The sequence below is a fragment of the Watersipora subatra genome, chromosome 6 (assembly GCF_963576615.1).
Source record: "Watersipora subatra chromosome 6, tzWatSuba1.1, whole genome shotgun sequence".
NCBI lineage: Eukaryota > Metazoa > Bryozoa > Gymnolaemata > Cheilostomatida > Watersiporidae > Watersipora > Watersipora subatra.
The window spans coordinates 39,919,836-39,946,502 of NC_088713.1; the positions used below are offsets into that span (position 1 = coordinate 39,919,836).

The 26,667-nt window shown below is 35.4% G+C and overlaps 1 protein-coding gene across 1 annotated transcript; it reads right to left on the minus strand.

The window, feature by feature from the left end:
* Positions 1-8,042: 8,042 nt before the first annotated feature.
* Positions 8,043-25,007, minus strand: LOC137398248 (uncharacterized). Its single transcript, XM_068084356.1, has 12 exons — positions 24,872-25,007; positions 23,137-23,338; positions 20,938-21,078; positions 19,667-19,807; positions 18,623-18,763; positions 16,109-16,249; positions 14,358-14,498; positions 13,085-13,225; positions 11,941-12,084; positions 10,403-10,543; positions 9,203-9,343; positions 8,043-8,205 (listed from the first exon to the last, which is right to left on the minus strand). Exons 1-12 carry the CDS (start codon positions 25,005-25,007, stop codon positions 8,043-8,045), a joined length of 1,773 nt encoding a protein of 590 aa, XP_067940457.1.
* Positions 25,008-26,667: the final 1,660 nt, after the last annotated feature.

The window sequence follows — 26,667 nt, forward strand, 5'->3', positions numbered from 1 at the left end:
ACATAGGTGTGGTTGGGCTAGGAGGTTCTGACTCTGTAGAGGCTAACAAATTTATCTTGTAGCTTAGTCCCTGCCCCCTTCGTCACCGCCAGTTCACCAGCCACACCAAACTCCCAGGTGCGAGCTGCAGTGGCTTTTCTTGATATGCCTGTCCAGTCCCCATCTGAACTTCTCTTAGAGTTTTGTGCCCCTCTTCCAGCCTCTGCTGTCTCTGAAGCACGTATTCACTAGTAGATTGCTGATAGATAACATTCCAACTTATCAGACAGACACAACTCCTTCTCAAAGGTCATGAAGTTTGCCGTCTTGCCTGTCACAGTATGTGGGGCCTTGGTACGCCAGCATGAGCTGGGAATGAGTTCATCCCATTATTTCTGTCCCTGTGCTAATAACGTGGGTCTCGAAGAGTTCCCTAGGAATTGATTGTTTATCTCTATGATCCCAGTTGTCTGGGGTGGTAGGGAGTATTTCGTGTCTTGTTACCTCCCATAGCTGGCAGGGGTCCTACATCAGTTGACTCTCACTCTGAGTGCCTGGGACTGTATGGATTTGTCCTGGAAGCTCCGGGTGGCAAAACACTCTTTCCACAAGAGAACTTGCTCCACCACTGGTGCCGTGGCCTCTGGGATATCAGTGGCATCATATCATCGAGTAAATGGTCCGAAAGCACTAAGATCCACTTATTGCCACTAGAAGCGGTGATAAGGGGGCCTACAGCAAAACCTTTGCCAAGGTCGGCAAGTGTATAACTGCTGCCGGATTTTCGCAGTTTTAGTCCTTCCGTGCTTAAGGCCTGGCACACCTCCCAGCTTTGTATCAACCTGCCAACAACAGCTGTCAGTCCGGACCAGTACCATGTAAGCGGGAGGCGGCCTACCGTCTACCTGACCCCTGTTTGAGTCATAACGTTTGTCTGCCAGGTAACTGGCTCCCTCATAGCTGGTGGGCCTATGACCCACTACCGAGCATGACCATAAGGGGCAAATCTGAGTTCCATCATGCCATTTTACCTGATTCTCAGGGATGCCCTCTTGCTATGCATACTCCTGAGCTGGTTCTCCTACTACAGTTGTTTCAACGGAACTCCGGTGTTGCTGCAAAGTGTGTGATACATTACGGCCACATCACTCTTGCCTTCACTCTGCATCTGAGCCAACTAGTTGATTAGCTGACCTGATGTCTCGAGGCTTAGGGTGGGCTGTACCAACCTTGGGCTGGACCATGCCCCTGTGGGGGCAGGGCACAGGCCCGTCTGGCGGGTCGTCTTGCATGCGGTCCCAGCGACCTTTGCCCAGCTCCTATGTGGTTCCTGGAGGCAACTAGTAGTGCCTCGGTTCATCACCCGTTCAATTTCATGAATTTTCAGGATGGCTTCGATTGATCCAGGGTTGACCTTGGCAGTCTCGGTTGAGACAGGGTGCTTCACTTGTTGACCAGCTGCCTCACGTTCAAGCCTGAAAATTCCTGACAGAGCATGGTTTTGTCTAATCACTCTAGCGTCCTCTTAGTTTATGGTCTAACTGCAGCCAAATTGGGCCCCAATCACAGTATTCTATTTGAGAACACTGTTGACAGTCTTCGCAGGTAAATCATCTTAAGCCATTTATGTTGCCGTGCTTAGGTCCTAGAAGGAGTTCAAGCACGTATTCCAATTTGGCTAGCACCTCTAGCCGACGCACCACATAGTGGGAGGGCTCTTTCCTGCGGCAGAGCCATCACAGGGAGAGATGGTCCGTGCGAAATTAAAACTTCTGTCTATATAAGTACAAACAGAAGTGTTTACCGCTTTGACCAGCGTCAACAGCTCTCTGCGTATTACTCAGTAATTTTGCTTCAAGGAGAGAAAGTGTTCTGATGACTTCTGGAAGAGCCCTTTGCACCAACGTACCTGAGTGAAAAGCATAGTGCTTACCCCCGAGGGACTCATGCCTAACTTTTTCTAGATATAGTGGTTGTAACGTGTCCTGAGTAGCCGTTAGGGCTGCTTGAGGTGGAGTTTTGAGTTGGCCTGATTTTCTCTGGAAGTTTTTTTTGGGTGAGGAATTGGCTGAATCGCTATTTCGTTTTTTTCTGGTTACCACAGGGACCTTGTTCCAGCTAGTTGTGGGTGCTACTGCCGTGGCCTGTTTCCGTTTTCTAACCCTTTTTCATTTTGATTAGGCACTCCTTTTCGAAATGGTCCGTGCTTCTACATCCCTAATAGATAGCAGGCATACTTTCTTCAGGCAAAGTTGGCTTGTTTCGCAGCTGCTAGACCTGTTCCACCAGCTGCTTTACTGTGGATAGTAGTACATTCAGGGTGTCTTGTTTGACACTGCATACTGCACCATGTTTCGTATTGGCCTATGATTCCTCTTTTTACGTTGCTACTACTTGAACTGCTATGCCCAGGGTCGGTTTTTCTCAAGATTTGAGTTGAAGAAATTTTCCTCCAGCTCGTACTGTATTTGCGAAAGTTTCCAAAGGTACTGCAAATAGATGCGCTGTAGGGCAGAATAATTTAGAGATTTTGAGAAGTACTCCTTGGCCATGTTGCTTTGGAATGGTTCAAGCATCTCAGCATAAGCTGTTTGAACTAGCCGTTCAATTTATGTCGTGTGTTCCTGCAGGAAGCTTTCGGTACCTTTTTTATCAACTGCTCAATTCTGCTGGAGTTTGTCGGGAAGATGGTCGAAATCGGGCTCAGATGGCTTCAAAAATGGCTGTCACTGAGACGGCCCTTTTGCAAGACTCTGCCTCTTCCTTCAAAGCCTCTCTACGATGCAGTGTGCTGAACCCTTCAGCCCAATATTTGCAGCTGTAATTTTTCTAAATCTAGTAATGAAATATTCTAGGTCTCTGACGCCTTTATAATACTCAGGCATTTCGAACTGGGAGGCCGGTTCTTGAATCCGACTTAATCTGACAAGTTGCCCAATGGCACCAGCTAATCGGTCCGTGTCCTTGTCTACACTCCTTGTCCAGCTTTGAGACATGACTTTGAATTTTTCTCCAAGTGAAGCAGACTGCTATAGACGATTGTGGCCTGACTTGTAGTCCTTAAGACTTTTTTGGGCAGCATCAAGCGTCTCACAGAGCGTGGGACGGTCGGTGGAGTGTCAGCAATCAACCGTAATCTGGAGTGATTGATTACGCGCTTATTGTAAGACACCAGGTTTCTCTACAAATGTGTGAGATAGCCTTAAAGCTATCCGTGCCAAATATGGAAATCCGGGTGTTTGCCACACTACTCAGGTTTTATTCTACTGAAGTAATAAAAGAACGAGTAATAACGGAAAAAAAAATTAAGTATTCGTTGCCATTGTTATAATACATTACAACAGCGATACAACATAAACGAAAGCGTTATAGAAATATAATAAAAAAAATTTTTTAACGGCATAGCAAAAAAGAGCAACACAACATGCAAGATACATGCATACAAAAATATATACAGAAATAACAAAGTCATGGCTCGGAGTCCACCAAAATATGTATACAAATTTGTTCAACCTCTACCTTTATCTAGAAAATATTTATTTTATATTTTATTATTTCAACATGTTAGCAAAGACTGCTATAAAAGAAATTTTACAAAGCTATACTTGGTGGATTGCTAAAGCTATGTAAAACTACAATCCCTACAAAGCTAAAACGATCCTGAACAATGTTCCTTACTTATACAAAACTATTTCTTTCATGACCATCAGATTAGTGCTGCTACCTAATTTTCAAATTTTGAATTAGTGCTGCAAGTGTAATTTTGAAAATCTGAATCTAAATAGGCTATAATTTCATCAACATCACTAATTTTCTGTTTTCTAGTTCGGGAGGATCTTATGAAAGCCATTATATCACTAAACAATACGGATGTAAAAAAGAAAGAATGTTCATTTTTAATTTGGAAATTTCTTAACAATAGTTAAATTTTGCTTTGTGATTTTAGGCTAATTTGATAGAGAAAACTTCCGACAACACTTTCAACACTGTAAAATTCCTAAAGATTATTGGCTAAGTTGTCAACAAATAGTTAAATTAAGTTACTACGCAATTGCTGGGAAAGTCACAAAAATACGCCTTCGGCAGTAAAAGGGTTAAAATATACATGTAACATCTAATAGTTCTCAACTTGTTTGTTCCTTATAATTGTCGTTGCCAAAAATGAACAAACATCAGCAAAAAAAATCGTTTTATTAACCGCTGCGATTTTACATACCAATTGATGTCAGTTGCTAGTCATATTTACGTTTCTATCAAGCATCGAATTCTGAATTGTTTGTGATTCTTCTGAGTGGAATATTTTGCCATGCACTGTTTATAAGCTGAAGTTTGGTAATACACAAAACATCCCTTACAGAAGATCACATCAAATAAGACATTGAATTGTTAGCAGCAGAAACATGTTTGCAATAAAGCAGCAAAAGATCAGTAAGTGTAATATAACGAATACTGACTACTACTCTTACTGTTGATATAATGATAGCTGGAAGCGTTACCAGTGTGTAGATGTTACTCACTTTTCTGGTAGAGTAGTTAGCTGGTTTTCCTGAAGTGTCAGCTTTTTTAAACATTCAAGACTACCAAAAACAGTTGGTAATTCACCAGACAGGAAATTGGCAGAAAGATTGACCTCTTCTAGTTTAGCCAGCTTTGCGAAGCTGTAAATCATAAATAAGGTCCAAAATTAAGAAATATCAAACTCTCCTGGGCACAGTTTGACATGGTGATTGTTGGAGCAATGAAATATGTAGTTTAATAGAAGTGACCTTTGTAGATGTGACTCAGAAGTAACTTAAAGAAGAGCCAGCTAGAGTGGAAGAAACAAATGGAGTAAAAAGCTAGAATAACTTTGAAGCTGTCAGCAAAGGAACTAACGTATAACTCAACTAGAAGTGAAATTTATTGAATACTACTTCCATTGTACAACATGGAGTCAGAATACACCAAATTCTACATACTGAATGAACCAAAAGAGCCTACAAAACAATAACATAGACACTGTATCTAGAGAAAAGAAATTAAAATTATTTGTCTGTTTCATTGACTTATTCAGTGAACGGTAGTGTGTGTATTAACCTTTCTTATGACCTTTCAATTTGGCTAATAGTCAAGGTATCACCAAATATGACAGATTTGTCAGAAGATTAGACTATTTCTCTTGAAAATAAGTGATCCAATAGAAAACTTTAAAAACGCAATTTAATGTTTACAAGCTTGCAAAAGACGGCAGCAAGATGTTTCAAAGACAACAGATAGCAATCATGCTTGTACAGATGGACACGGAAAGCGTACCCATTTACTCTTTGTTTGCTTACAACGATGTTTGCTTACAACGAATGCGAGAACGGAAAGCAATAGACATTGACTAACACAACCGAGATGTTCAACAAGTATTTTGAACCTGTTAAGAACACCTTTTAATAAAGATCTAAATTAAATACGGTGAGGCAAGGTGAGTTGAGTAAAGAACCAGTTTTCTGTAGATCTCCAGGTGAAGGCAGCCTATTGCAATTATGGTGCGGTAAGAGATGACTTGATTTATGATCGTATAGTGGTAAAAGTCACAGAGCCATAGCTGAGAGATTAACTTATGCATATTGAGATTTTGGTCTTCAATAACGCAATCCGAAAAAAACAAAGCAGTGGAGGCAAATCTTGAGTTGACTCCTCAATTCATTAGGCCAGCTGCAATTGGTGATAATCTTGACATGCTCTCACACTCTTTCAAAAAGGCAACTGGTCAGCAAAAAAAGCAAATTCCTCTTGGCTAGCTAGCCATGTAAAGCTTGTTTATGTCTCTTCTATAGATTTAGAAGGTGCTTAGCTAAGATTTCGACTTGTAAAGCCTGTGGTGAGAAACGGCCATTGGGCTAGATCTGCGATATGTAAGAAGAGTGCAAAACCCGGGAATGAAGTTGATGAATCGGTGATAACCTTCAACACCAAGTTTGCTGATAATCTCTATTTCGTGTCAGACTCCTTGTGACTATATGGTATGGTACCGTGAAATTCAAGTGAACACCTCGAAGGCGAGATTCAAACTTGATACATGTGCATTAGCCACTGTCTTCCAATCAATATTAGCAAAAAGACTTGGGTTAAAGTAAAAGCAGCCTGCTAAAACTTTCAAAAAAGCCGGTAATCAAGACTTGGCCGTGGAAGGATAAGTGCTGGTTAAGCTCCAGTATAAATAAGGACACAGTGAAGAGACGGCAAACTTCATTGGGTGTTTAGTCATGCCTCTACTGAAGAAAACCCAGCAACCTCGAGTCTTCAGCTAGTCAAGCGTATAATTGAGATTGTAACATTATCATTGGTTCAGAAATTTTTTAAACTGTTTCAACAACTTGGCACTACGGAGACAGCCGTGACCTCACTTTAAATCTAGATGCCAAACCCCTTGCGCAAGCTGTCGTGAGAAGAGTATTGGCAGCTAAAAAAAGCCACTAAGAGAGGAATTGAATTTAAGGAATGCGTTAGGAGTCAATGGAGTTAGTAGTCACTGGATGGTGGGCACCATGTATTATGGTTTGTGAGGAGAATGCAAAGATCAGAGTCTACATTGACTTCACCGAATTGAATGAGTCAGTACTGAGAGAATATCACAAGTTGCCAACCACTGATATGATATTGAGCGAACTGGGTAACACAATATACTTTGGTAAAGTCGACTCTAACAATGGCCATGTCCAGATGAAACTTAAAGAGTCAGCACCAAATTTAACAACTTTCATCAAGCCTTTTGGTGAGTACTGCTTCAAGTGATTATGGTTCGGTATCCCAAGTGCTTGATATTTTTTAGAGAATAATGCACAATATCTTAGCCGAGATATCTGGTGTCATTTTTTAGATGGAGGACATCATGACATGTGCACCAACTAAAAAAGCATGATGCAATTCTACCACGAGTGCTACAGACGCTTAAAGCAGCAGGGATAATGCTCAATCCAAATTAATGTGACTTTGACAGACACTCTATTAAGTTTCTTGGATATTTCATCGACAAAAACGGAATACATGTGAGAGAGCCATTTGTTAGATGGACTACATCATGATATGCACACTTATTAAAGAAAGCATGATGCAATTCTAGCCCGAGTGCTGCAGACACTTAAAGCTGCCGGGATAATCCTCAATCTAAATAAATGTGACTTTGACAGACACAATCAAGTTTCTTGGATACTTCATTGACAAAAACAAAATAAATGTAGGTCTTGGTAAAAACGGAGCCATCTGAGAGTACCAAGCACCAAAAAACAGGAAAGAGCTCCGAAGGGTTTTTGGAATTCTAAACTGTGTTAAGAAATTCTCACCTTCATTAGTCAAAGACACGTCAACACTTAGGAACTACTTAAGCAAGATAGTGAATTGAGTGTGGTAACCATCACAGAAGCAACAATTTGAAAACTTTGTATAAACCATTGCCGTATTGAAGACAAAGACCAAATGCAAATGCACGTTCGTCTAGTAATTGGTAAGAGATTATTATGAATGCAATTATTGTCAAGAATGAAGGTTGTGGCGCTTATCTTGTTAGACCAATTTCAAAACAAACGGTTAGCATTGTGAACAATTGATGATTGATAGGCAAAAATCAATAAATCAATGATGTATATTCCATATAAATGAATTAAACTAAGCACAACATGATTTACTTTGAATTAGCAACAAAGATCTTAAATTATAACAATCATGAAGTTTATAATTGATTTGTTATTTATAGTTTTCATCGCCAACAGCCATCAGCAAAAATTTTGTTTCAGAAACTGCTGTGATTTTGCACATCAATTGATTTTAACTGGTTCTTCCTAGTTACGTTTATATCAAGTAATATTAAGCTGAATCTTAAGTAATAATTCTGAGTAAAATATATGGTCATACACTTTTTGCATGCTGAGGTCTAGTAATACATTAACAGCCCTTATAAAATATTCCATAAATAAGACCTTGAAAAGTTAACAATAGGAACGTGTTTGTAACAAAGCCGTAAAAATCAGGAAACAAAACTTTGAACACTTATTACAACTGTTTTATCATTGATAGAATGATATATGGTACCATTATCAGTCTATAGATGTTACTCGCCTTTTCGGTAGAAAAGATAGATTGCAGCCCAGAATTCTCAGCTTTTTTAAATTTTCAAGATCACCAAGCTCATCTGGTAGTCCATTATCAAAATGATTATCAGAAAGCTCAAGCTCCTCTAGGTGAGTCAACTTTGAGAAGCTGTAAATCATAAAAAAATGACAACCTAAAGAATATCGAATCCTCGAGGAAAAGTTTGGGCATGGTGATTTTTGGAGCCAAAAAGTGGCCACAAAATGTGCTCAACTTTAAAAAGTAAATACATGTATGTAAAGATAAATTTAACACATTAAAAGTATCTCCATGCATATTTTCATAGTTGGTAAATTTTACAGAAAAGTTTATTGGTAGTTAGCATCAGCCAACTCTTTGCACATTAATAATAACATTACCTATATACCTTTACTTTACTAATAATAACTTTTTCTCTGCAAATGCAGAAGACTTTGTGTAAAACATCACATTAGTAATGAAGAAGAAAAAATGCAAAAATGCCAGAATCCGGTTACTGATAAGGATTTGTTTTGAATACAATTATAGCCTAGAGTGAAGGTTGCAGCGCTTAAATTGTTCAACAAATTTAAAAACAAACAGTGAAAATTGTGAAAAAAGGTGGTTGCTTGAGAACAAAATCAATAAATAAAAGATGTAAAATCTACATAAACTAATTAAACTAAAAATTTTTTTTTATTTTGATTAGTCACAGAGGTCTTAAATTATAACATACAATAATGTTTTGAATTTATTGGTACTTTATAATTGTAGTTGCCGACAGCAACAAGGCATCAGCAAAAATTTTGTTTTAGTAACCGCGGTGATTTTGCAAACCAATTGACTTTAGTTGCTAGTTATAGTTAAGTTTCTATCAGATGCTTGTAATACCAAGCTGAATTTCTTTGTCAACATTCTGAGTGAAATATATATCCGTATACCTTTTACAAGCAAAGGTTTAAAAATAAATGAAAACTCCCTTGCAAAACATTTCATCGAATGAAACCTTGAAAAGTGAGCAGTAGAAACGTGTTTGTAACAAAGCAGTAAAAATCAGTAAGCATAATATAATGAACATTCACTACAACTCTTTTACTGTTGTTAGCATGATAGCTAGAAGCATTATCAGTTTGTAGATGTTACTCACCTTTTTGGTAGAGAGGTTACCCTGCATAACCGAAGTGTCAGCTTTCTTAATTTATCAAGACCACTAAACACATCTGGTAGTCCACCAGAAAATGTATTCTTAGAAAGGTCAATCTCTTCTAGTTGAGTCAACTTTGAGATGCTGTAAATCGCAAATAGGGGAAAAAAACAAAGAAATATCAAACCCTTCAAGGAACAGTTTGGGATGGTAATTGTCAGAGACAAAAAAGTAGCAACAAATTTTGCTCCAATCTAACAAGTGTATATACATGTATGTATGTTAAAAAAATTGAAACTTTTTGGGGATTTTGATGCATATTATCACAGTTTGTAAATTTTGCAACTTAATTTTAATTTTTACAAGGTTTGTTGGTAGTCAACACCAAGCGACAGATATGTATGTAAATATATTACATACACATCTTCCAGAATACCTACAGCTTTCAAAGCAGTAATAATATTAAACATAGACCTTTACGTTTCAGTAATGTCCTCTGAAAATGTAGAAAACTTTGTATAAGGCATCACATTAGTTAAGACGAAGCCAAAATGCAAATATACCTGAAGTCAGTTACTGATGAAAAATTATTGTGAATACAATATAGCCAAGAGTGGCAGTTGCTGTGATTAAAATGTTTGAAAAATTTTGAAACATACCATGAGGATTGTGAAAAATAGATATTGATAAGAAAATAATCAATACATAAAATATGTAAGATACATATAAATGAATTAAAGTAAAAACAACATGATCTACCTCGGATTAGAAACAGAGGTCTTAAATTATATCACCTCATAAAGTTTTTAATTTTGTTTGCTTTTTAACTGTCTTTACCGACAGCGATCAGAGATCACCAAAATATTAGTTTTAGCAGGTGCTGTGTTTTGCAAATCAATTGAATTTAGGTGCTAGTTACAATTAAGGTTCTAAACAGCACTTGTAATATTGAGCTGAAGTTTTTGTGATTAATCTGAGTGAAATATGTTTCCATACACTTTTTACTCTGAAGGTTGGTAATTCTTGAAACAGAACTTACAAAATTTTCCATCAAATATGACTTTGAAAAGCTAGCAGTAGAAACAAGTTCGTAACAAAGCAATAAAAGTAAGTATGCATTATATAATGAACACTATAAAAAACTGCCTTTACTGTTGAAAGAATGATTGATGGGAGTTTTGTCAGTCTGTAGGTGTTGCTCACCTTTTAGGTAGAGAGGTTAGCTTGCATCCCCGAAGTGTCAGCTTTCTTAATTTAACAAGACCATCAAAAACATCTGGTAGTCCACCAGAAAAAAGATTCTTTGACAGGTCAAGCTCTTCTAATTGAGTCAACTTTGAAATGCTGTAAATCACAAATAACGAACAAACTAAGATATAGCGAACTCTCTCCGAAACAGTTTGTCATGCTGATTGTTGGAACCATAAATTAAGAACAAGTTTTGTTTCACTACATGTTACATGTATGTAAAAAAATTATTTTAAATGTTATAAATATGTCAATGCACTTTATCAAGGTTTTTAATTTTACATAAAGGTTTGTTGGTCTTTTCTTAAGGTTTACAAATCTTTCCTCCATAGTGATCATGAAGCTCATACTTTTACAATAGTAATAGTATATGTTATAGGCCTGTGGTTTACCATTAGTAACTCTCAAATGAGTTCGTTTCAGCTAGCACCAGGCTCATCTTTTCAAACTAACGATGTTATAAACAATTTACTACTAGTCTATCAGTAATTAAATTTTATCTGTAAATATAGAAAACTTTGTATGAAACACCGCAGTTGTAAGAGCAAAAACACTATACAAATACGCATGAATCCAGTGACCAGTAATACAATATTATGAATATACTGTACTTATTACCAAAAGTTAGAATTGCAGTGTTGAAATTGTTTGAAAATTTGAAAATATGCCATGTACATGTAGGTTAAAAAAATTTAACGATTGATAGCAAATAAATCAAAAAATCAAAAATGTTATTTGCATGTCTTTAATTTACATCATGAAAAACTAACAATACAGTAGACACTACGACAACATAAATAATATGTTCCGCGAACATTCAAACTATAAGTTAAAGAATGCGTAAATTGCCTAATTCATTCTATGATCGTCCCAAACTCACCCTTTTGGAAATTTGGGAATTTTTTAATGACTATATAATAACTGTGGAGTGGTGTACATTGGTAAATAATATATAGTTTGTATCGACCACTGCTCTTTTTCTCCTTATCACTTTCACTTGGTTTACAATAATTTTACAATAAGTACACACCTTTAATGTCAAAAAGTAATTTTGATTATACGTATTAAGATGAGTGTCTGTTTGATCGTCTATATAACCCTCTAACCGGTTTGAGGTTTGAATCAAATGATCTTTTGATAAGACTTCACTTTGTAACATTCGGCGCCAATCGATCGTCATTAGGTATTGACGAATAATTGTGCAGTAACTATAATCTCATATTATTGACATCTAGTAAACCATCTTACAATTGTTAGTTGATTTTATGTAAACTTATCATTTAAAGTGATCATTAAAAACTTAGCTTAAAGTATTTAAGATATTAACGCTTACAGATTTTCTGTCAAACCAAAAAAGAAATTAGCAGCAAATACATATTTGTAAAATACCAGTAAAGGTCAGTAAGCATAATATAATCAATGATCATAACAACTCTTTTACTGTTGACATAAGAATCCTATAGCAGCATTATCAGTTTGTTGATGTTACTCACCTTTTAGGTAAAGTTGTTAGCAGACATTTACGAAGTGACAGTTTCCTGAAATTGCAAAATCGAACAAAAAACACATCTGGTAGATTTATTCGGAAGTCATAGCAGGTGAGGTGAAGCTCTTGTAGATGAGTCAACTTTGAAAAGCTGTAATCATAAATAAGGACAAAAACTAAAAATATCAAACTCAACAGGAAACAGTTTGGCATGGTGGTTGTTGGAGCCAAAAGTAGTAATGAATTGGGCTTTACTCAAACAAGTATATACATGTATGTAAAAATAAATTTGAAATGTTCTAAGTATCTTGATGCATATTATCACAATTTGTAATTTAGACAAAAATGCTTATTGTTAGTCATCACCAGGCGACTCTTTCCAAAGTAATAAGAATATTAACCATAGACCTTTGGTCTTTCAGTTATAAAAGTTTTCTAGAATTGTAGAAAACTTCTGTATAAAAACACCATAGTAGTAAAAACGAAAACAAAATGCAAATACACCCGAATCCAGTTGTTGATAAGGGATTATTGTAAATACAATTATAGCGAAAGGTGAAGGTTGCGGTGCTTAAACCTTTTAGACCAGTTTTAAAACATACCAGGAGAATTGTGTAAAATAGATGATTGATATGAAAACATCAATAAATAAAAGATATAAGATCCATATAAACCAATTAAATCAAACACATCATATTCAACTTTAGATTAGTAATAGAGGTTATAAATTATAACATTCTATACAATTTTTAGATTATTTGTTTTTTATAATTGTTGTTGCTGACAGCGACCAGACATCAGCAAAAGTTTGTTTTAGCAGTTGCTGTTATTCTGCAAACCAATTGACTTTAGTTGCTATTTATAGTCAAGTTTCTACCAAGCCCTTGTTACCTCAAGATAATTTTTTGTGTGATAATTCTGAGGAAAATATTTTTCTTTCTTCATTTGGTAAATTGAAGTTTGGTGATTTCCGAAAACACACTTACAAACTTGCCATCTAACCAGACCTTAACAAAAGAAGCTGCAAGAAACATGTTTGTAACAAAGCAGTAACGGTCAGTAAGCATCATTTAATGAGCACTTACTACAACTCATTTTAGTGTAAATAGAATGATAGCTGGAAGCTTTATCAGTCTGTAGATTTTACCTACCTTTTTGGTAGAAAAGTTAGCTTGCATTCCTCAAGTGTCAGCTTTCTTAAACTACCAAAACCACCAAACACATTTGGTAGTCCACAAGAAAAGTTATTCTTGGAAAGGTCAAGCTCTTCTAGTTGAGTCAACTTTGAGATGCTGTAAACCCCAAATAAGGAAAAAAACTAAGAAATATCAAACTCTCCAGGAAAGACTTTGGCCTGATTATTGATGAAGTCGTATATTAGCCATCGGTTCTGCTTCACTTTAATGAGAATATACCTGTTTGTAAAGAAACTTTTAGGAGGTTATAAGTAGGGTAAACCTTTTATTGACCTCAAAATCAGAAAAATTGATTTTGTTGCTTTGAGAAATTGACTTTATTGATTTTAAACATAAAATATGTAGTTTTCTAATTAATTAACAAATCAAGCTGTCTATGTGAAGTTTGAAAACATAACATTAATACAAGTAGCTAAATTTTGATTGCATCGTAATATAATGTCAAATAATTGGAATTGCTTTTGTTTGAAAATTCTGTCTTTGGCCCTGAGCTTTTTGAGCATGGAAAACCTCCTCTTTACAGATGCTGATGTGGTTTGACAGTTTTTAACAAGCTGCATAGTAGCCTAATTGAGATATATCTTACTTTGACATAGATATTTTGCGGACAATGCCATTTTGCAGCCGCTTGGCAATATATTCTCATATCTTACATTTGTGGTCACCAAACTTCCAGGCTTTTACAGCTTGGTAAGCTTGAGTGACAGTGTATTCTGAGTGTATTCGCTTTTTGTGACTAGATCAGCTATTCCTGCGTAGTAGATACTTGCTTTGGCTCTCTCAACTATTATTCCACTGCCATTAAAGCTCTCCACGATGGTGACTACTTGGTGCAATTTCTCTGCCTAATAGTGTGCAGCATCCAACCAACTTGCCCATCTCATAAAAATGGGCTCAGGGGGACTTTTAACTTCCAAAAGAAAAGCTTTTCTTGTTTTTTTTTCACAGTAGCAGCTTTAACTTTTGCCATGAGTTCATCATTAGCAATGAACTGGGCTCGAACCTTATTAACACAATTATGCAGCAGGTGTGCCATATAGTGACACGAAGTGACATGTGACATGACATGGAATTGACATGACAAAGACTTTGAAAATTAGCAGCAAATACATGCTTGTAAAATACCAGTAAATGTCAGTAAGCTTAATATAATAAACAATCATAACATGCCTTTCACTGTTGTTACAAGAATCCCTGGCAACATTATTAGCTTGTGAATGTTACTCACCTGTCAGGTAAAGATGTTAGCAGACATTCACCAAGTAACAGTTTCCTTATATTACTAAGGTTGGAGAACACATCTGGTAAACCCCCAGAAAAGTCATTGCGAGTGAGGTTAAGCTCCTTTAGTTGATTATGCTTTGAGAGGCTGTAATTCAGAAATAATGTCAAACACTAACACATTTAGGAATTTTCTAAAGACAGTTAAACAGTGATTGTTGATGAAAAAATTTCAATAAATTTCAATAAACATGCATTTCCCTGAGTATAAACTTAATTCACTATAAGTATCCCCTGTATATCATCGGTGTTTGTATTTAATTCATGGTTATCATCAAGTTCATACTTCTATGATAATAATATAAATTATAGAACTGTGGTTTATCAGTAATGACCGTCACAAGAGTATGTGTCAGCTAGCATCAGTTTAATTTTTTTGAAAGATACAAACAATACACTTGCAACCTATCAGTAATAATCATAAGATATTATGCAAGTATAGAAAACTTTGCATAAAGCATCGCAGTCGTGAGTGTGAAGACCAAATATGAATATCCCTGAATCCAGTAACTGAAGCCAAGTAGTAACGAAGTAACGAAGCCAAAATGCAAATATACCTGAATTCAGTTACTGATAAGAATTTATCGTTAATACAATATAGCCAAGAGTGAGCCTATTCTTAGAAAGGTCAAGCTCTTCTAGTTGAGTCAACTTTGAGATGCTGTAAATCGCAAATAGGGAAAAAAAACTAAGAAATATCAAACCCTTCAAGGAACAGTTTGGGATGGTAATTGTCAGAAACAAAAAAGTCGCAACAAATTTTGCTCCAATCTAACAAGTGTATTTACATGTATGTATGTTAAAAAAATTGAAACTTTTTGGGTATTTTGATGCAAATTATTACAGTTTGTAAATTTTGCAACCTAATTTTAATTTTTACAAGGTTTGTTGGTAGTCAACACCAAGCGACATCTTCCAAAATACCTACAGCTTTCAAAGCAGTAATAATATTAAACATAGACTTTTACGTTTCAGTAATGTCCTCTGAAAATGTAGAAAACTTTGTATAAGGCATCACATTAGTTAAGACGAAGCCAAAATGCAAATATACCTGAAGTCAGTTACTGATGAAAAATTATTGTTAATACAATATAGCCAAGAATGACAGTTGTTGTGATTAAAATGTTTGAAAAATTTTGAAACATACCATGAGGATTGTAAAAAATAGATATTGATAAGAAAATAATCAATACATAAAATATGTAAGATACATATAAATGAATTAAAGTAAAAACAACATGATCTACCCCGGATTAGAAACAGAGGTCTTAAATTATATCACCTCATAAAGTTTTTAATTTTATTTGCTTTTTATAACCGTCATTGCGGAAAGCGATCGGAGATCACAAAAAATTAGCTTTAGCAGTTGCTGTGATTTTGCAAATTAATTGAATTTAGTTGCTAGTTACAATTAAGGCTCTAAACAGCACTTGTAATATTAAGCTGAAGTTTTTGTGATTAATCTGAGTGAAATATGTTTCCATACACTTCTTACTCTGAAGGTTGGTAATTCTTGAAACAGAACTTACAAAACTTTCCATCAAATACGACTTTGAAAAGCTAGCAGTAGAAACAAGTTCGTAACAAAGCAATAAAAGTAAGTATGCATTATACAGTATAATGAACACTATAAAAAACTCCCTTTACTGTTGAAAGAATGATAGATGGAAGTTTTGTCAGTCTGTAGGTGTTGCTCACCTTTTAGGTAGAGAGGTTAGCTTGCATCCCCGAAGTGTCAGCTTTCTTAATTTAACAAGACCATCAAAAACATCTGGTAGTCCACCAGAAAAAAGATTCTTTGAAAGGTCAAGCTCTTCTAATTGAGTCAACTTTGAAATGCTGTAAATCACAAATAACGAACAAATTAAGATATAGCGAACTCTCCCCGAAACAGTTTGTCATGCTGATTGTTGGAACCATAAATTAGCAACAGGATTTGTTTCACTCGAACAGCCATATACATGTATGTAAAAAAAATTTAAAATGTTATAAATATGTCAATGCACATTATCAAGTTTTGTAATTTTACATAAAGGTTTATTGGTCTTTTCGTAAAAGTTAAATTGCAAAAAAATTCACATTACAGTTATTTGATATGAAAAGATTCACCGTGTCTTACTCTGTTGTGTTGTAGGTGCAAAATGTGTGGAAAGGTGATTACAAGCTTTTAAAAGATAAAAAACAAACAGAAAATCGCAGACACACGAGACCTGCGTTGTTTGGATTCCCTTTACAAAACGGCTCAATTCTGATGTAGTTGTGAGAGATGGTTTCTGTTTACACTTTCTTGCAACCTTATTCGTGGAAATATTTTCACAAATATACTTCACACATTCAATAAAACTATATCTATTGCTCTTACGTTTCTGTTTTATCGTCATTGCAATGCTGTCATTTTTAGCACTGATATCTTATAACTTACCATAAAAAATTGTTAAACTTTTTAATCTTAGGTGGAAGGAGTACATATCATTGTCTGATAACCATGACAAGCCTGTTGGTCTCCTGTGATAAGCGAAAAGGGCTGCAAGAATTATTTGCTAAGTATTGGGTCACATGATCAGATTAGGACTTGACGATTGAATAATGCCGAAACAAAACTGTAAAGTAGCGAGCATCTATATTTGATCCGGGGTTTTCGATGAAACCCAAAGTGTTTGTCATGAACTAGTACTAAGATAAGTTTTATGTTGAGCTTTGTATTGGCCTTTCAGTTCACGTGGCAACATACATGACAAGAGGATAACCAAATTTCGGGGTTACGTCATCACAATAAAGAGATTCCAATCTACGGCTGCTTTTCGTTTTTGCGCTTTTAAGAGCTTGTAATCACATTTCCACGTATTTGGCACTTAAAACACGACAGAGTAAGACAAGGTGAATATTTTGATACCCGATAACTGTAATGTGATTTTTGTTGCAAGTCAACCTTTAAGGTTTACAAATATTTCCTTCATAGTTACAATGAAGCTCATACTTTTACAGTAGTAATAATATATGTTGTAGGCCTGCGGTTTACCAGTAGTAACTCTCAAATGAGATTGTTTCAGCTAGCACCAGGCTCATCTTTTCAAACTAACGATATTATAAACTATTCAGTAATAGTCTATCAGTAATAAATTTTATCTGCAAATATAGAAAACTTTGCATAAAACATCGCAGTTGTATGAGCAAAGACACTATACAAATACGCATGAATCCAGTTATCAGTAATAAAATATTATGAATATACTGTACTTGTTACCAAAAGTTAGAATTGCAGTGTTGAAATTGTTTGAAAATTTGAAAATATGCCATGTAGTTTAAAACAATTTAATGATTGATAGCAAATAAATCAACAAATCAAAAATGTTATTTGCATGTCTTTAATTTACATCATGAAAAACTAACAATACAGTAGACACTACGACAACATAAATAATCTGTTCCGCGAACATTCAAACTAAAAGTTAAAGAATGCGTAAATTGCCTAATTCATTCTATGATCGTCCCAAACTCACCCTTTTGGAAATGTGGCAATTTTATTTAAAGACTATATACATGTAATAACTGTTGAGTGGTGTACATTGGTAAATAATAATTGGTTTGTATCGACCACTGTTTTTTCCCCTTATCACTTTCACTTGGTTTATGGTCCACGATTACAATAATTTTACAATAAGTACACACCTTTAATGTCAGTTTATCATTTTTTATTTTCACACAGAAAGGTATATTCTGTAAAGCAAATGTAATAAAAACTAGCTTTTGTATCAAAAAAAGTAATTTTGATTATACATATTAAGAAGAGTGTCTGTTTGATTGTCTATATAACCCTCTAACCGGTTTGAGGTTTGAATCAAAGGATTTTTTGATAAGATTTCACCTCATAACATTCGGCGCCAATCGATCATCATTAAGTGTTTACGAATAATTGTGCAGTAACTATAATCTCATATTATTGACATCTACTAAACCATCTTACAATTGTTAGTTGATTTTATGTAAACTTATCATTTAAAGTGATCATTAAAAACTTAGCTTAAAGTAGTTAAGATATTAACGCTTACAGAGATTCTGTCAAACCAAAAAATAAAAAATTAGCGGCAAATACATATTTGTAAAATACCAGTAAAGGTCAGTAAGCATAATATAATCAACGATCATAACAACTCTTTTACTGTTGATATAATAATCCTATAGCAGCATTATCAGTTTGTTGATGTTACTCACCTTTTAGGTAAAGTTGTTAGCAGACATTTACGAAGTGACAGTTTCCTTAAATTACCAAAACTGGAAAACACATATGGTCGACTCCCTGAGAAGTCATTGCAGGTGAGGTGAAGCTCTTGTAGATGAGTCAACTTTGAAAAGCTGTAATCATAAATAAGGACAAAAACTAAAAATATCGAACACTCCAAAAAACAGTTTGGCATGGTGATTGTTGGAGCCAAAAGTAGTAATGAAATGTGCTTCACTCGAACAAGTGTATAAATGTATGTAAAAATAAATTTGAAACGTTATAAGTATTTCGATGCATATTATCACTAGTTGTAATTTACACAAAAATGTTTATTGGTAGTCATCACCAGGCGACTCTTTCAAAAGTAATAATAATATTAACCATAAACCTTTGGTCTTTCAGTTATAAAAGTTTTCTGGAAATTTAGAAAACTTCTGTATAAAAACATCGTAGTAGTAAAGACGAAAACAAAATGCAAATACACCTGAATCCAGTTGTTGATAAGGGATTATTGTAAATACCATTACAGTGAAAGGTGAAGGTTGCGGTGCTTAAACCTTTTAGACCAGTTTTAAAACATACCAGGAGAATTGTGTAAAATAGATGATCGATATGAAAACATCAATAAATAAAAGATATAAGATCCATATAAACCAATTAAATCAAACACATCATATTCAACTTTAGATTAGTAATAGAGGTTATAAATTATAACATACCATACAATTTTTAGATTATTTGTTCTTTATAATTGTTGTTGATGACTGCGACCAGACATCAGCAAAAAGTTTGTTTTAGAAGTTGCTGTTATTCTGCAAACCAATTGACTTTAGTTGCTGTTTATAGTTAAGTTTCTATCAAACCCTTGTTATATCATGATTAATTTATTTGTTATAATTCTGAGGAAAATATTTTTCTTTCCTCATTTGGCAGTAGCAGTCAGCATGCATAATTTAATGAGCACTTACTACAACTCATTTTAGTGTAAATAGAATGATAGCTGGAAGCATTATCAGTCTGTAGACTTTACCCACCTTTCTGGTAGAAAAGTTAGCTTGCATTCCTCAAGTGTCAGCTTTCTTAAATTACCAAAACCACCAAACACATTTGGTAATTCACCAGAAAAGTTATTTTTGGAAAGGTCAAGCTCTTCTAGTTGAGTCAACTTGGAAATGCTGCAAATAGCAAGTAAGGAAAAAAACTAATAAATATCAAACTCTCCAGTACAAATTTTGGCCTGGTTACTGATGGAGTTGTAAATTAGCCATAAGTTGTGCTTCACTCTAACGAGTATATACATGTTTCTAAAGAAAAATTTAAGAGGTTATAAATAAGGTAAACTTTTTATTGACATCAAAATCAGAAAAATTGACTTGGTTGCTTTGAAAAATTGAGTTTATTGATTTTAAACTGAAAGTATGCAGTTTTTTAATTAATTAACAAATCAAGCTGTCTAGGTGAAGTTTGAAAACGTAACATTAATACATGTAGCTACATATTGATTGCATCGTAATATAATGTCAAATAACTAGAAATGTTTTCGTTTGAAAATTCTGTCTTTGGCCGGAAGCTTTTTGAGCATGGAAAACCTCCTCTTTACAGATGCTGATGTGGTTTGACAGTTTTTAACAAGCTGCATAGTAGCCTAATTGAGATATATCTTACTTTGACATAGATATTTTGCGGACAATGCCATTTTGCAGCCGCTTGGCAATATATTCTCATATCTTACATTTGTGGTCACCAAACTTCCAGGCTTTTACAGCTTGGTAAGCTTGAGTGACAGTGTATTCTGAGTGTATTCGCTTTTTGTGACTAGATCAGCTATTCCTGCGTAGTAGATACTTGCTTTGGCTCTCTCAACTATTATTCCACTGCCATTAAAGCTCTCCACGATGGTGATTACTTGGTGCAATTTCTCTGCCTAGAAGCTTGCAGCATCCAACCAACTTGCCCATCTCATAAAAATGGGCTCAGGGGGACTTTTAACTTCCAAAAGAAAAGGTTTTCTTGTTTTTTTTCACAGTAGCAGCTTTAACTTTTGCCACTAGTTCATCAACAGCAATGAACTGGGCTCGAACCTTATTAACACAATTATGCAGCAAGTGTGCCATATAGTGACACGAAGTAACATGTGACATGACATAAAATTGACATGACAAAAATTTGGAAAATTAGCAGCAAATGCATGTTTGTAAAATACCAGTAAAGTTCAGTAAGCATAATATAATAAACAATCATAACAAGCCTTTCATGTTGCTATGAGAATCCCTGGCAGCATTATCAGTTTGTTGATGTTACTCACCTTTCAGGTAGGGATGTGAGCATACATTCTCCAAGTGCCAGTTTTCTTAAATTACTAAGATTGGAGAACACATCTGGTAAACCCCCAGAAAAGTTATTGTCAGTGAGGTTAAGCTCCTCTAGTTGATTATGCTTTGAGAGGCTGTAATTCAAAATCAATGTTAAATACTAAGACATTTAGGACTCTTCTAAAAACAGTTAAACATAGTGATTGTTGATTAAAAAATTTCAATAAATTGTTGGCTACTCCAACATACATTTTCTTAAGTATAAATCTAATAAGCTATAAGTATCCCCCTGTATATCATCGGTGTTTGTATTTTCTTCATGGTTATCATCAAGTTCATACTTTTATGATAATAATATAAATTATAGAACTGTGGTTTATCAGTAATGACTGTCACACAAGAATGTGTCAGCTAGCATCAGTCTGTTTTTTTGATGATGCAAACAATACACTTTCAGCCTATTGGTAGTACTCATAAGATATAATATTATGCAAGTATAGACAACTTTGCATAAAGCATTGCAGGCGTGAGGGCAAAGACAAAATATGAATATCCCTGAATCCAGTAACTGACAAAAATTATTATGAATATAACTATAACCAAGATTAAAAGTTGCCTGTTTGAAATGGTTCAATAAATTTGAAAATATGCCATGAGTACCAAATTGCAAAATGCAAAAAAATTCAATCGATCAAAAACGTACTTTATGTGTTTTCAGTATGCATCATGACAAGATAAAAATACACTAGTCAATTCGAGAACATAAATAATACATTCCAAGAAGAGTTAAACCATAAGATAAAATGAATGTAAATTGTTTAGTTCATTCTAAAAATTTTCAAAACTCACCCCTTTGGCATTTCGAGACATAAAAAATATAAAAATTTAATTTAATTACTGTATACTAACTGTAGAGTACTGTACAATGGTACATGTTTATTGGTTTGTATTGTACGCTTTTTCCCTTAGCACACACTTTTTATGATGAAGATGATTCTACAACAAACACACACCTTCAATGTCAATTGATATAGTTTTTTTTTCTGTGCAGGAAGCTATATTCTGCAAAATGAATATAATAAAAAGTAGTTTTTATTTCAAAAATAAAAAAATATGTTAACTATACATAGTAAGATCAGTGTCTGTTTGACTGACTATATAACCGTTGCCAGAGTTGGAGGTTTGAATTAAAGATATCTTTCCTTAAGATGGCTCCTTGTGACATTCAGCCCTAATCGATCGGCATTAAGTATTTTCGATTAATTGCGCAGCAACTTATTTCTCATCTTTATTGACACCTAGTTGAACCATGTTGCAATTGTAACAGAAATTCAAACTTTTAACCAAAATGACTGGTGACCTTATTTTACTTTATCAGACAACCTTAAAGAACTGACACAGCCTTGATTTTTGAATTATCAATCCAACTTATTGTGATTCCAAATTCATGAACATTTGAACCAAACACAGCTTATCTGTTGTTATTGCCAAAAAGTTAGTAAAACCGATTTAGTCGGAAGTAATGTAGAGCTTAGGAAGCTAGAATTTATAAAAAATACATTATGTTTAATAAAAAAACTATGTATAAAGAAAATGGTTTCCTTGGCCGCATTCCTTGTTTGCATGAAATCTTTTTATTTGTAGTCTATATTTAACCTTTAACTGAGATCCCAATAAAGAAGACAATTATCACAAAACATCCGTTTATTGACACATTCTGATTGATAGTTTAGGTGCTGTTTAAAACCTTCAAATAATATGTTGAAAAACCTTTATATGTTTATGCAGGATTTTTTTTCAAAATAAATTTTGTATGTCAAAATATTCTCAACAAAGGCAGATATTTAACCAAATAGAAGTTTAACAGCAAGTGTTTTTTGATTGGAATGTTTGATTAATGCTTAGCAATGTTTGTTTACTATTAAAAAGGCAAATACACCCAGTCATAACTTGATGATAATATCATGTTAGTTAATTCATTTCATATGACGAATGAATGCTACACTTCCAAAAACATGGATTGTGGGATACACAGAATAATTAGATTATTAATCTTATAAATTTTTTGAGCAATGTTTCTTATAAATCTGTCTGTGATGCTTTATTATCTTTGCCATTTTTGAAAAATTTTCAAGCCTACATCGATGGGTCCAAATATATGTAAACTACTATGAGTTCTGATAGTCACTTACACTGTCAGCTGTGAAGGGTCATATAGCTTTCTAACAACAAGAACTTTCAGATTTCGAGCAATGTCTTGGAGAGGTGGAATATAGTTGCGACATTCTAATTCTACTATGAAGTCATTACCAATTTTGCCAATGAGTTCTTCAATGGTAAACAATCCATCACACCACTCAGGCTCTTTAGAAACTCTGTATTTGATATGATAACCTGTAAGAAATGAGAGATAGAGTAATAAATAATACACTTATACTACACCAACTTTTACAATTTTATTGACTTGCAAATGTGTTATTACGCTATATCAAATTTGGGTAACCATTTTCTTTGATTGCGAAGAAATGTTTAATAAAGAGTTCTTCAAGTCTTTCAAAGTGTTGAAATTTATTTAGGTGAAAATAAAATAACCGGCAAAAAAATTTTATGACATAAAAATTGTAGGTCTATGTTTTTAACCAATACAGGTTTGCACATTTAAATAGGCTTTGCCAGCCTAAATGTTAAAGTACTGTAGATCAAATTATTTTCAGCGTTGCAATGTTGGGAAAACTGGCATGCTTCTACAACTTGTTTTAACTTGATCAAAAGTTTAAAAGAAATCTTGGGTTAAAACAGCATTTCATTTTTGTTTATTACTAGTAAGTAATAAGCGAGATATTATTGATCATACAAGATGTAATTAATTTAAAATTAATGCAAAAAGTATGAACTTTATTATGACAAAAGCAGCATATATTTTTTGTCTGTCCAAAGCCAAGCTTGAGCATTAGGAAAAAAGTCTCCCAACATGAAAATATAGCCCATGGAATTTGATTCAAACATGACACACCCAACTAACGATGACAATCCTGGATTGTTTTGTAAAGTTACCGCAAATAACCATTCTAAGCAAACATTTTTATAACGTTCTACAAACAATATCTGATTATCATTGTTTTATTATGTTCCAACAATGTCGCAGGATTATAATTTGTGCAGAATGTTTTTCAAGATATTATCATAACAATCAGTAGAATGTTACAGGAATAAACTTTTCTAACGTTATCTTAACGTTGTTGCAGGACATTGTTATTGAAGGTCTCAGGAACGTTTCTCTGAAATGTTTTAGTGTAAACATTCATATAACATTGGCTTGCTATGTAGATGAAACATTTTGGTCTGACGTCATTTTTACTTTCAAATGAACGTCCTCACAGTGATGCAGAAATGTTACTTTGGATGACATTGCTATATGGACATTTATACACAAACATTCTAGAGTAACATTCCTAAAACAGTGCTAGAACATTCAATAATAATATTCTTTATTAATGCTACGATAACATTGGCAAAGCTCATTCTTGTAACGTTCTAACTAGAATTTTACAAGAACGCATGATTAGATTTTTTGAAGTAGTCGCCCTTTGATAACGAAAAAGTATTTAAAATGTAGCATATTAAAAGTTTTATAGAGTTTTCATTAGGGATATAAAAACAAGCAAAATAATGTGGAAAAATTGTATTAATTTTGAAAATTTGTGTGAAGAAAAATAAGTCATTACAAATTTCAATTTTCACACTTTATAAGGAATATCGAAAAAATGATTAGGTTCCATTAGAATTGCTACGCATTAGAGTGAATTTGATATAACCTCCGAGTAGTACAAATACTTCACAGCCAAATAGATAGCTGTAATTTGATTTTGTTCTACATATTTGATATTACTCTATCAAACGATATTGTGGTAGACGGCGTCCCCTCACATTCAGCCAAGCCGATATACAGCCGTACCGAACCTAGCTGTGCCGAGTCTAACCACGCAGAATAAGGATGGAGTTTAGCAGCTATATAAACACGAACATTTGCAGTAGAGAGCAGAGCTGTTCTGGGCCTGTTCATTGCCTGTTACTTGATTCTTTCTTGTACACCTCGATAAACTAAGCAAAATTATATGTATTGCACTCATGCATGAGTCTAGTACTAGTGGAGGAAAGTGAAGGTCGCACAACACCTTTACACTGGTGGCAACAGTGGGATTGGTAACGATCCCAAGAACTCCACTACAGGACTTGCATTGGATCGCTAGACTCTGGATAAACTAGGGCTGCCTGAAAAATGGCAACACCACTCCTAATGGAAGAACTTATTACTGAAAGAAACCCAAAGAGAGCTGTGGAAAGCCTTACCGAGTTAGTAGATACACTGCTCTGGGAGCAGAAACCTACTAAAAGGACTTATCTGAGGAAGCAGCGAGCTCCTACTGGAAGAACTTCCTACCGGAAGAAACCCAGGAAGAGCTGAGGAAAGTCTGCCAATTGGATCTGGTAGATGCACCGCTTCAGGAGCAGAAACTTGCTAAGGGATCCGACGGGATTTGCTTAAAGAAGCAGTGTGCTTCTACTGAAAGAACTTCCTACGGGAATAAACCCAGACAGAAGCCAGCAGCCGCGAACACAGTAGAAGTACTGCTCTGGGAGAGGAGCAGAAACCTACTAGGAGCCAGACATGGCTAACAGGAGAGCCAGGAGTGCTGACCCAGGACCCGACCGACTAGTCGAGGCACTAGAGCGAGTGTTGCTGATGCCGAGAGCTCAGGAATCAGCGCCGCGCTTCAGGACTCCCCAGTATACTGGGAACGGAGATGTGAAATACTTTATTGCTTGCTTCACAGAAGTAGCCAACGTCAACCAGTAGACGGAAGGAGCAACTCTATTGCACCTCCGAAAAGCGTTGGACGACCATGCTGAGAACTGTGGGCGAGCCGAGGATGAGGAGGCCATTTTCAATGACCTCCGGGCAAGGTTCAGACTATCCGCTAAGCAGGCGCTGAGCCAACTCGATGCCCTTAGGCAAAAGGAAAGGACGACGCTCCAGGAGCATGCTATGGAGGTAGAGAGGCTGGTACGCATTGCGCACAGGGGCCTACCGATTTGCCACCAAAATAGCATGGCTAAGGAAACTTTCTGCAGCTCGCTGAGGGACCCTATCCTGCCAAGACATATGTTGGCCGTACCTACGCCTGCTGTACAAATCGGAAAAGACTATCTCCAAAGGCAGGGAGGTGAGCGTAGGCCCACCAGATCTTTGGTGCGATTCCTGGAAGGAGGAACCGCTGACCAGGTAAACTCGGCCAAGACCGATGTCATAGGATGACTAGCCTGGCTGGTCTAAACTCTCACGCACAAGGTAGAGCGGCTCCAGGAGCAGTTGCACACCCCAGCTGAGAAAAGGAGCCAGCCAGCTATTCTTTGCTAGGAATGTGGCCACCGGGGCATGTACAAAAGAACTGCCCTCGCCACACCAAACCGGCTTCGGCAAACGAAGAACGGCCACAGCAGTAGCTCTGACTATTAGCTGTGCCAAAGCCAAGCGAACGCGAAAATATACTAGGATTTCGAGGGACTCGACGACAGCTGATGGCTGGTCTCCACCAGCAAGGACAAGGCCAAGGAAAATTTGTGTACAGGAAGTACCTGTGATGACATGGAATTATTCATTAGTCATTGGGTGAGATTAGTCTGGACAGCCTCCCTGTCATTGATATTGCCCATGCACCCCG

What these genes read in the sequence shown, in the direction of transcription:
- LOC137398248 (XM_068084356.1), bottom strand. Translation starts at nt 25,007, where the DNA reads ATGAACAGGCCCAGAACAGCTCTGCTCTCTACTGCAAATGTTCGTGTT. An exon ending in GTATATCGGCTTGGCTGAAT is followed by an intron (nt 23,339 to 24,871) that starts GTGAGGGGACGC and finishes CATTTCTTACAG; the next exon opens with GTTATCATATCAAATACAGA. An exon ending in CTAACTTTTCTACCAAAAAG is followed by an intron (nt 12,085 to 13,084) that starts GTAGGTAAAATC and finishes TTATGATTACAG; the next exon opens with CTTTTCAAAGTTGACTCATC.